At 46.5% G+C, this 11,653-nt stretch overlaps 1 protein-coding gene across 2 annotated transcripts; it reads left to right on the top strand.

Moving 5' to 3' along the window:
• Positions 1 to 923: 923 nt before the first annotated feature.
• SPG21 (SPG21 abhydrolase domain containing, maspardin) lies at positions 924 to 11,529 on the top strand. 2 transcript variants are annotated; one of them, XM_030955209.1, is made up of 9 exons: positions 924 to 996; positions 3,962 to 4,055; positions 7,181 to 7,342; positions 8,130 to 8,210; positions 8,817 to 8,962; positions 9,417 to 9,525; positions 9,967 to 10,074; positions 10,443 to 10,583; positions 10,880 to 11,529. In XM_030955209.1, the coding sequence occupies exons 2-9, from the start codon at positions 3,993 to 3,995 to the stop codon at positions 11,000 to 11,002; spliced, it is 933 nt and encodes a 310-aa protein (XP_030811069.1). In that variant the 5' UTR covers positions 924 to 996; positions 3,962 to 3,992; the 3' UTR covers positions 11,003 to 11,529. The 2 variants fall into 2 exon arrangements, with proteins under 2 accessions (XP_030811069.1, XP_030811070.1); XM_030955210.1 differs by having other exon boundaries at positions 8,136 to 8,210; positions 10,880 to 11,488.
• The last annotated feature ends 124 nt before the right edge of the window (positions 11,530 to 11,653 follow it).

Below are 11,653 nucleotides of genomic sequence, written 5' to 3'. Positions count from 1 at the left end.
TGAGGGAAATGTAGTCTGCGGCCAGCAGCGCCCCCGACTGTCTCAGTCCGTCCTGTCCGGGGTACACCGTCCAGGTGTGTTTATTCCCGGTGATTCCGCCCTTTAATTCCTCTTTCCAAATACGAAAGGAAAGGATACGTATCCAAATACGATATGAAAGGAATATTTCCCTTAGATCACAGAAATGGGGTTTTTTAAAAGCCTTTCGCGAAAAGATAAGCTGAGACAGAAGCAGAAAAACTTCAGGCAAACTGAAGCGATTTTGTGAGAGAATAGAGAATGATGCCGCGTGTTGTGGGGTAGTCTTCAATCAGGGAAGAGCACTATGTAAATATATATTATCTAATGAAGTGTATCCTTTAGGCATGCCTTATAGAGAACACACCTATAACTGCAGGTAACTATAGGTCTGTTTCTTTCAGCTCACCTTCAACTCCTATTTACTACATACAAATTAAACGGGGCTAATTGACTCCACCTCATTAGAGGAATGACTCAGTATCACCTGTCGCTCTCCTCAATTAACCTGAGCTGCCCCGCAGCGAACAAATTGCCCGAGAAGCTGCGGCCCGTCCCTGGGGGGAGTGTTCAAGGCCAGGTTAGACGGCGTTTGGAGCAACGTGGTCTAGTAGTCCCTGACCGTGGGGGCGTGGAACAAAACGAGTCTTAAAAAGTCCCTTCCACCGCAAATTAGTACATGAATTAAAAAAAGCGGGCACGTGACTTCCGCCTCAGTAGCAATGGCGCCCACCTCGCTCACTTCCGCCTCGGTAGCGATGGCGGCGGCGCTGTTTCCGCCCTGCCCACGCCCCGCCCCGGGTCACGTGGGCGGCACGGCGCAGCACCCGGAAGTGGCGACCGGCGGGTGCCCCCGGCTGGGCGCGCGGGGCGGGAGGGGCAGAGCGGCGGCGGCGGCGGCGGCGGCGGCGGCGGCGGCGGCCCCCGGTGCTCCCGGTCCTGCTGCTCCTGGTCCTCGTTCCCAGGCCCTGCCAGCCGGTGAGCGCCCAGCAGCGATGGCAACGGCGGGGGTCTCTCTGTGGAGACGGGCCTGCCCCTGATCTCAGCGCCCCGCACCGGGGACGGAGCTCTGAGGGGCCGGGTGGGCGCTGAGGCGAGCGGGGCGGGCTCTGCTCCCCTCGGGACAGTGTCAGCCCGGTGGGCACGGGGCACTGTGCGGGCCGGGGCTGTTTTGGGCTCTGGAACGGGCTCGTTCGACCCCTGAGCGAGGGAAGGGAGAGGGTCGGGACGCGGCCCGCAGGGAGCCCCGAGCCCCCCTGGGAGCTCTCAGGGGAAGGGGCTGCCTCGGCCTGTGCTGCAGAGGGGAAAGCCCGAGCTGAGCGTGTGGGGTTTGTCCCCTTCTCCCTGCAGAGCTGGGGAGCCGAGTGTGGGTGAGCAGGGGGAAGGAGCCGGGGCTGGGGGCAGCGTGGGGCAGGGCTGGTGGGAGCGGTGCTGGGGGATAGGGGAAGGTGCTGCTGCCACATCCCATAAATCTTCTTTCTCATTGTCTTTTGAAATCAATAATGAATGGAGTATGTCATTAGTATAGTGGAATAACTCCCAGGGAGACTATTACCAAGTGCTCTGAGCACATCCATAGGTGATTCTTCCAGAGGAGTTGTTTTTAAAAGGTTGAAGTTCTTCATGTTGTTTGGTTTTACTAAAAATGAAACTTGGGTGTTTAGAGGCTGATCATGACCAGCATCAGGCTCTTTGTGGTCGGAGTTACCTTCAGTAGCTGAACCTCTGTTTTGAGTTCATGGTTCAGCTTCTCTGTGGCTGGAAAGCACATGTAGTTGTTGTTAATGTGAGTATTTGTGTGTACAAACTTAATGGTGCATTTCTGTGCAAAGGAGAAAAAAAAAAAACAATTTCAGTAAGAGGGCAATGTCTAGTGCAAGTTTCCTGTTGCCTGGAAAGAAAGGCAGCCCTTAGGAGTGGTGATCACAGATGCTCTTTCAGAAAAAAGCTGGTGGAAATCAGCCCAGGTGTTAGTGACCAATGGCTCACTTCCAGGAGTGGTAGCAGGTGAACTGGGAAGTTCAAAATTTAGGTTTCAGGTGGACTCTCGACTCACTGTGGTACCAGCCAAGGTGCAGGGCCAGCCCAAAGTCCACCTGCACGGTTCCTTTTCCTTACCAGCTGTAATGTTTCCTTACCAGCTCTGTGCTCCCAGCACCCAGCAATTAGCTTTAGGGTGCTGAGGGACTGGGGTGGCAGAAGCAGAGGGGTGGTCCCAGCGGGAGGAGGTTGCCAACCCTCTCTGGCAAGCAGAGCTGACAGCAGGAGGAGTCTCCCTCTCCGGCGCCTCTGTGTCCCTGCGGGGCCCTGACTGTGACTTCTGCTTCTTGGCCCTGCCAGTGTAACAGTCCAAGATAATGTGTGTTTTAAGGCATTTCCTGTCATTTGTCTGCCACAGTTTTGTCACTCTGTTGTTTGCTGAAGAGCTTTTAGGAAGGCGTTGATGTGTGGTTGTGGGAAGGAATTAGTGTGAGCTGTGGTTTCCTCGCTCCAGTGACTGCAGACCCCAGCCCAGGAAAGCATCCTTGCACCTGCTCTGCTTTGCAGGTTCTTGGAATAGATAATTTCTACCCTAGCTGTAATTTTACCTGCTGCCAGACTTTGATAGAGAGCAGAACAGTTGGTGCAAGCGCCACAGTGAAACCACACAAAATTTAAACAGCAGCCACAGCTGAATATCCCACCTCAAACCTTTGAACATGGGAGGTGTAGCACGTGCTCTGTGGAAGGTGTGTGTTTGTCATGCAATTCAGAAAGTACTTTCCCTTTTAAAATTAATGTTTTCTACTCTTGGAAGATGGCAAATGAAGACTGAAAGATGAGGAAATTGTAGCTCACTGTTAATCCAGCTGTAACCCCATAAACTGGTTAAGCTGTCCAGCAGCAGCTCTCCTGCAGGGACGAATGAATTGCAGTGACTCACAGAACATAACAAAGTCTTATTTTATGAAGAATTAAGAAACAAAACCTATTGATTTAGACTTGGCAACTGTTAAGTAACAAGAGCAAAAGTTTCTTTGTTTTTCTATGCTCAGTTCTGTGTGTAAATGCATGAAAATAATCTCCCAAGGCGCTGGCTTTCAGGGTGAAGCTATTGAGTCTGCAAACTTCAGAAGTGTTTGATGCCATTTGTTGTATAAATGGAAGCTAATGGTCTCTTGCTGCTTAAAAAAAAGATCCAAACAGTTAAATCTTGGAGCTACCTCAGTGTTTATTACTAATTAATGGAGTATTATGAGGTACTCATTATGTATGCTTGGACATTCTGGCTGGGGAGTGAATTAGTGGCATTCCTGTGTGGATCCAACTCAGAATCAATTTGTGCTGTATTAATTGGTGTGCTTCAAGGATTTCTTCATTGGTAACTCCTGACAAGAGCCTGCTTCTGTGTGGATAGAATTAAAATTTCAAGGATTTTCTGTAAATTAAGCCTTGGATCAGGTGATGTTCCTGATGTGCTTTGGGACTCGTTTGGGTCAGTTATACTCAGATGGAAAAATGTGACCTGAATACTGAGTAGGTTCATAAAATAATGTCTGTGGTGTGAATTCCTGAGTGAATTGTATGAATATTTATTAGCTATAAACTTGGAGTGCCTTATCAATTTAAAAGAAACCAAGAAGATGCTTTAGGTTTTGAAGGCACTTACAGCCTGCAACACAATTGACTTTCTCTGCAGCTGTCACGCGGGAATGCTGCTACAGAAGCATCATCATTTCATAATTAGGTTGGTGCAGTAAGGCAGTCAGGTGACTGCCTCTTGGGAGAATAATTGCATGCTTTGATGAAAACCGAGCAAAAGTGAACTTGGTGTGAGTCAGAGGTAGTGCCATCAACTGATAAGAGCAAATCAGCCTGCACTGCTTTATTTGCATAGCACAGCTTTCGAGAGCTGCCCACGGTGAAACTGTGCTATTGATTTCTCATCCTCTCTCTTTTTCAGGCTGACCCAAACTGAGGTTTTTCTAAACATCATGGGAGAGATTAAAGTCTCTCCTGACTATAACTGGTTCAGAAGCACAGTTCCTCTTAAAAAGGTATGTACATCTTGTGGGTGAAATATCTCCTCTTGGTTTTTAGGGGGAGAGACTCAGTGTGGCTAATGCAGAGCAGTTGTGGCTGTGCTACTGAGCTGCTTTATCTCCTGAACTGTTGTCCCACATGTCATGTGAGTGCATGAAAGCACACCCTTCATCTTCACATGCTTCTTGGAGGTCACTTCTGCCTGTGCTGGGGAGCAGACTCTCAGCTGTGAGCCATGGCAGGAGTACCCCCAGTGCCATCCCAGTGCCAGCCCGTGCCAGCCCTGCTGAGGAGGGGGCTCCAAGGGAGTGCTGTGTGCTGGGCATCACCTGTGTGACCTGACTGAGCTGCCAGAGCCACCCCCACTGTTCCTGCCCATTGTCCTCAGGCCAGAGCCATGTCCAAAGGCACCTTCCCAGCAGCCAGGCAGGCTCCTGAGAGTGGGAATGTCCTTAACCACGGGGGAAAAACCCAGTTTCTTCTGCTTAGTCACACTGCCCAACCACTTTCTGCTCGTGCTTGGATTTCCCCACTGCCTTTCACTGAGCCCCAGGAGAATGTCTGAGGTGTGCAGGGCTCCAACTTCTGCTCTCTGAGTGCTGAGTGGCAGAGGGCATGCAGTGCAGTGTGTAACTGCTGATCCACTAAAGCACTGTGTACCCCTGCAGGGAAGGGCTGCAGGATTCTCATTAATTTTTGCCAGTTTGTGTCCTGCAGATGAGAAAGGTGCATTGCTGCTGACCCCACGTGCTCTGTGGTTGCCTTCAGGCAGTGCCTCACTGGCTCACCAAAGCCAGGGCCAGCAGAAAGATATGTGGGTGCTCTGAGGCTCTGCTTGGTGGGATGCAAGGTGGTGAATGGAAGGGGCTGGAGGTTTTGGTTCCAAGGAAACATGGTTCTGCTGCAGCTCAGTGCCAGCAGCCACTGCCTTCAGCTGCTGCCAGTGCTCAGGGTTTCATAAGTGGGGATGTGTGTAAGCTGAAGCTGATGGTGACCTGCTGACCTTCAGCCTCGGGAATGCCTTACCCTCCTGAGTGCTGCTGTCTCCTCCAGAGGCAAATGATGCCACAGGGCTGAATGTGGGGTATGAAGAAATAAACAAACTAGTCCTGGTTATTGGAGAAAGAATTTAAAAAAAGCTCAATTTGAAAATGTAATTAGTCTCTGAAGCAGTCTTTGGGAATACATTTGCCTGCATTATCCCCCCAGAAGTGCAAAGAATGTGCACTACAGAGGAGAGACTGACCAGCCTTGGTAACCTGTCAGATCAACCTAAGGAAGCAGAGCCAGAGCTGAGCAGTTTGTTTGAGAATGTGCTGAGATGTTTCTCCTTACAGGCACAGGAAATGCACAGCTCCATCCTTCTTCCTGCCCTGGTCAGATATAGGAAGTACAGCAGAGAAAATAACATTTTTTTAACCAAATCTCCTGCTTTGCCTGTGTGCCTCTATTTGCATACACCACTTACTCTTATTGGAGTCCTTCCTAAAAGTTTTCATCAAGGGACACCCTGGCCCTGCTAAAAAGTTGTGCTCTTTGTTTTGAGGCAGTGCAGGTTTTACCTTCTGTGTGAACTGTAGCTGATCTTGGTTGATCAACCAGAACAAGAAAAAGGTTGGTGACCTCCCAAGTCAGGAGTTAACCACACTGCTGCCTACACAGCTCAGGAGCTGGAGTTAAACTGTCCAGCATGTGGCTGGAAATCAACCAGAACAAGTGCTTAAACCATTGATTCACTGTCTGGGCTCAAGGAAGGAAATGTTGTCTGTCTGCCTCAGCTCTCTTGACATGAGCTAGCTTTGGTATTGTTTTTTCAAAGACTATGGTGTGCCTTTGGAAACACTCCTAAAGGTAAACTTGGTAGCAGGCACCCTGAATGGATCCAGCATTGCTGATGGAATTACAGCTGAGAACAGCAAGGCCTGGAGCCCAGGGGCTGTGTGCAAGGAGTTGTTGTGGTGGGGATTGGGAGGGCTTTTGTAAAAGGTTCATGTTTAAATAGTTTCAGTGATCTGGAGGCTCTGGCATGCAATCTTTTTTTATAAAGACTTTAGGAAACAACGTTACCATGTGACTCCTCACATGCTCCCGGAGCCTGAAATACTGGCTTTATTAGGAGCAGATTTGTTAGTCAAGCAAATCTGATTTGTGATACACTGTTCTCCTCTGATTGCTGAGAAACTTAACTGCTGGGTTGGAAAAACAAATTGTGCTTGCATATTACTGTTCAAAAAGCTATAAAATCTTGATATAGAGGAGATGCATTCTAGCTGCTTAACTCAGGCTTTCCCCAGAGGTTTGTGCTTGTTGATCTGGTACAAGATGCAGCTTCTGCTGGGTTGTGGAGTTGAAAGAACATCTGGAGTATAGAAAGCAGTTTCTAGTAGAACAGGCCTTGTCAAAAAAAGTCAGGCTTTGGTGCTGCTAGAAAAGAAGACCCAGTTCTTAACACTTCTGAAGGCACTAATTTTGCTGGGACTTGTGGTACTGTATGAGGAGCTGCTCATTAAGGATGGCACCTCGTGTGTGGGTAATCTCCTGGGCAATCCAGAAGCTCCTGAGATGCTGCCAGGTGATGGAAGCATTTTCCCCTCCAGGTCAGCCCTGCAGTGCTGCCCTGGGAGTTGTGTGTGTCTCTGTTTCTGGCAGGCAGCTCTAAGTGTTTCAGATCAATAATTTGTGGTGCTAGCTGCTTAATTCCACAGGCCTGCGTGGTTCCAGACCTGTAACATCTTCTGTCTGTAGATGCAAATATCAATAGTTGTTTAAAAAGCTGTCCCTGGGGTAGTGCTGGCTCTTGCAGCCTCCAGCTGCTGCTCTTGGTACCCTGAACTGACCTCCTGGGTCTCTCCTGAGCATGGTGGCTCCTTTCCTGAGGTGCAGTTCATTATCCAGCTTATGTCACAATGCACAAAAGATTCTGTCTGATGGTGTGTGGCCACAGTTCTGTTCCAGCTGTATCCACATTGTCATTCCAGTTAGAAAACAGCCTGAAAGCTATTGTAAAGAGGAGTAAAAGAAGGTCTTGAGTATTATAGCCTTTACTAGAAGTTGGAAATTTCTAGAAGCCACCCTGGAAGCTGGCTGAAGAACCTCACTTGTCTTGTGTTTCTCCTCCCCTCTGTGCCTCTCTTTCCAGATTATAGTGGATGATGATGACAGCAAAGTCTGGTCACTGTATGATGCAGGGCCAAGGAGCATTCGCTGCCCTCTCATATTTCTCCCTCCTGTGAGTGGGACTGCAGATGTGTTTTTCCAGCAAATTCTGGCACTGACTGGATGGGGCTACAGAGTTATTGCTGTGAGTATTCTCAGTCCTGTGTCAAAGGTGCTGTACTTGTGCTTGTTGCTCTGATTAGAGGTTGGATAATGAACTTCTTAGTTTTGACTTAGGGAATCCACAAAAAAACTTTGTGCTAAGTTGCACTACAGAGTAGCTAGCATATGGATCCAGGCTGGAATCTGCTGTATGTCCACAGCAGCATTTACCAAAACCTTGTTGACTTCTCAGCCTACTTTTCTCCTTGTGTGTCCTGGACACAAGTATTTTTTGCCTCCAGCTGCATTTTTGTTAGCCCTGAGGCAAACACATGAGTTAGTTCAGGGTTTCCATGTTTTCCTTTGGGAATGTGGATAACATGGTTCTTAGACTATATAATAGCTGCAGATTCACTCCTTAAATCCTACCAGCTTGCTCTTCTGGAGCTTCTCAGCTCCTGAGCTGAAATGTTGATTTGTACAATATATTAAACAGCCTGGCTCAGGATTACCACTGTCTTTTGCAGCAGTTAATGACTTCAGTATCTGGTACATGCTACAGAATCACTGAAGAACCATTCCAGCCTCCTCTGCCTCTGATCCCAGAGTGAGGCAATGCTGCACTTTCCCCAGCAAACTCTGCTCTGGGGCACTTTGTGTGTTTTTGTGTAACTGAGGGGGAGGTGTTGGCACCCTCAGGCTCTGGGGACCTTGAAGAGGAACTTCATAACATGGGAGAGGCACAGCACTGTCTTGAAACCTTTGATGTGACAACTGGTACAACTTATCAGCAGATTGATCTCAGTTTTTTCTAACTTGTGCTATTTTAGTTGCAGTATCCAGTGTACTGGGATCACCTTGAGTTCTGTGATGGATTCAGGAAACTCTTAGACCACCTTCAGCTGGATAAAGTGAGTGCTCTGAGACAAGGCAGTGGACAAATTGTTGCAATAAAAACCTGATGTTTGAAACAGTCTCATTTAAGAGCCAGCAAAATATAGGATACAAAAATACAGCCTATAAATAAAGAGGCTGTGTTGCAATTTCACATTTGAAACTAGTTTATTTTTGAAGGTGAATGCCCTTGGAAATTGTAATACTTGGCCTAAATTCAACTCTATTCCAGGCCTATTAAATCGTATGGGTTAACTTCATTTTTTGTGAGATGCTGTGGAAGTTTTCCTTCCTAACTCATATAGTACAGAACACCACAGTTGAGTCTGTTGGGCTGGAATAGCTATAGAGAACAAAGTGAAATGTTTGAGTTTTTTCTTAAGCTTCAGCTTCATGAACACAAAGAAATTAGCACTCTGAGTCTTTGGGAAACATTTCCTTTTGTTAGTATTTATCACATTTATATTGCACATAAAACCAGGAGATGTATGGAACAGTGATTCTTTCAAAAAATGGATTATAAGGCCAAGGTAAACTTGAATGACCTATTTTTGTAATTAAACACTCTGCTCAGAGGTCACATTTTGTCATCTGTTTGGTTTTTTTTTTTTCCCTTGCATTAGGTTCACCTTTTTGGTGCTTCTCTGGGAGGCTTTCTGGCTCAGAAGTTTGCTGAATACACACACAAATCTCCCAGAGTCCAATCTCTGATCTTGTGTAATGCCTTTAGTGACACTTCTATTTTCAATCAGACATGGACAGCAAACAGGTAAAGCAGACAGACAAGCAAGCAGACTCATGGCATTAATTTTTTTGCAGTGAAATGTCACATTGATTAGTTGGATATGTGTCTAACCTGATTCCAGCCTGGGGAGGGAGGTGTGGGATGGAATACTTGTGACTTTTAAAAGCACACCACAAGGAGAATGGAAATGTTAACAATTGAGAGTGTGGAATTAGACAAATTGTTCTGTGATCCTTTGTGGATGTGTGGCCAGATTTCAGAACTCTGCCTGTTGTCTAACAAAACCATTTAGAGCAAGAAGAGTGTTGTTCACCGTGTTTAAAGTATACTTTTGCCACATAACTAGAAGTTTCTTCAAGGATTTAATTTGAAGTTAAAACACAAAGTCTGTGCAAGGAAAGAAAGCACTTCCAATACAGCATCTTGATGTTAAGTCCTTGGTGTTTGAAGATATTGTTCCATCTTATTTCTGTTTTAGCTTTTGGCTGATGCCTGCTTTTATGCTGAAAAAAATTGTCCTTGGGAATTTTGCATCTGGTCCTCTAGATCCTGAGATGGCCGATGGGATTGATTTCATGGTGGACAGGGTAGGTGTGCTCTGGTGGCTGTGGTGTCACTCTGTAGTTACTGAGAGGGAGGTTGGAGATATTTCTGCTGCTTTCTTCATTCATGACCCAGGAGGAAGGAGTGGGAAGTGGATCTTTAGCAGTGTTGACTGTCACAGCCCCAGCAGTTTAACTGATTCACTGACCCTCTACCTTAGTTCTGTTTATTTGTGTCAATCAAGAGGAGTTAAGGAACTGAGGTGGAAAAGGAGAAAATGCTGGAATAGATCTGTAGGCCATGCTCTGGGGACAGGAACAACTCATGGAATGTGGTTTAGGCATTTGTCTCCTGCAGAGTAATACTAAATTGGAATTACAACCTTCATCCCTTTAAAACTATCTTCTCTTTGGCTGTATTATTAATATTGCATTCACTTCCTGCAGTGAAATATGTTGTTAATCAGTGTTTCTCTCTACTGCAAGCTGGAGAGCCTGGGCCAGAGCGAGCTGGCCTCAAGACTCACCCTCAACTGCCAGAACTCCTACGTAGAACCTCACAAAATCCGAGACATCCCTGTAACCATTATGGATGTAAGTGAATCTCAGTTTTTAATTAAACAATATTTCCTCTCCTTGGCAGGTGGAGCCACACTATTCAGTCAGCAACTTAGCAAGCATTTGCAGCATGTAGTTACATGCTTCCTATTTAGGGAAGCCTTCTGCTGACTGGGCAACGCTGTGACTTTTCTGTGCTGCGTTATGAATTAGATATTCTGTGCCATATGTTTCAGTATTACAGTATTGGCTTGCTAGCTGTCAGTGCCCAGGTTTCCTTGTTTTGTTTCATTAACACCATTCCACAAAGAAGCTAAGGGTCTCCTCTAGGAGCAGCATGCAGCTAATCTGATGTAACAACAAAATCTGAGGTTCATAACTCACTGCTGGGACTTGTTGCACAGGTGTTCGACCAAAGCGCGCTTTCAACGGAAGCAAAAGAAGAAATGTATAAGCTTTATCCTAATGCCAGAAGAGCTCACCTCAAAACAGGAGGCAACTTCCCCTACCTCTGCAGGAGTGCTGAGGTCAACTTGTACATTCAAGTGAGTTCCTGACTTCAATCTATGAACCTGTTTAGCCACAACAGCAGAAGGAAACTTCTGCTGAGCTTCTTTTGTTACTTAACTTCCCTGTGTGCTCTGTGCTGCTGGTACCAAAGGGCAGGGCTGGGAGCAGCTGTGTGTGTGCTGGGCCAGCTTTGGTGGTTTTCTGTCTCTGAACTCCTGTACTCCAGAGCTGTGGTTTCACCCTCACAAAAGTTACTCAGAAGGAATGTTTCTCTTTTACCAAAACACCGTGCTCCTACACCTGTCTCTATGTTGTTTCCTGTGCCCAACAGATCCATTTGCTGCAGTTCCACGGCACCCGGTACGCAGCCATTGATCCCTCCATGGTCAGTGCAGAAGAGCTGGAAGTCCAGAAGATCAGCCTTCACAGCAGCAACGAGCACGAGGAGCAGTAGGCTTGGGAGTGCCAGTGGAACAGAGGCATTGCTTTGGTGGTCTTCCTGTGTACAATCAGCTGTTCCCACTCTGCCTTTCCCTTGTGTTAGCCGATTATCACTGTGTGATTCCAACAGGATCAACAGTCGGTGAGCTACCCATGGACAGCAACCTCCAGCAGTGTAATGGGATAGATCTGTTTCATTTTTAGTCTTTGGATTCAAGGAGGCATCTTAGAAGACTACACTTTTAATAATAAAAGACATTTTTTCTACCAAAGTCTTCACTGTATCATGTTCTTAAGCAGAACGGTATTTCTTTTTATATTTTTCACTTGGCTGTATATATTACCACATGCAGATTGTGTACTTATAAGCTGACCTATATTTTTGTTGAATATTTGATTTAAAAGATGTTAGTGTCAATATTGCCATCACTTATGTGCTCCGTACATTGTGTTGTTAGTTTGTTTCTATTTGAAATAAAACATTTGAATTTTTAACTTTCTTGCTGCATAAAAATGGTTTTCAATAAAACTTCACTTTCAGCAAGTGTCTCTTGTTTTGACTCCAAGAAAACAGCAGCTGAGCTCTCTGCAGTCCTGGTTTGCCTCTACAACCACCTCTGGAAATGAAGAAAACCACCACCAGCAGCTTGAATTCCTCTCAAGC

Source organism: Camarhynchus parvulus, chromosome 10 (assembly GCF_901933205.1).
Source record: "Camarhynchus parvulus chromosome 10, STF_HiC, whole genome shotgun sequence".
Classification (NCBI taxonomy): Eukaryota; Metazoa; Chordata; class Aves; order Passeriformes; family Thraupidae; genus Camarhynchus; species Camarhynchus parvulus.
The sequence above is the reverse complement of the archived record's forward strand: the minus strand, read 5'-3'. Positions and strand labels throughout refer to the sequence as shown.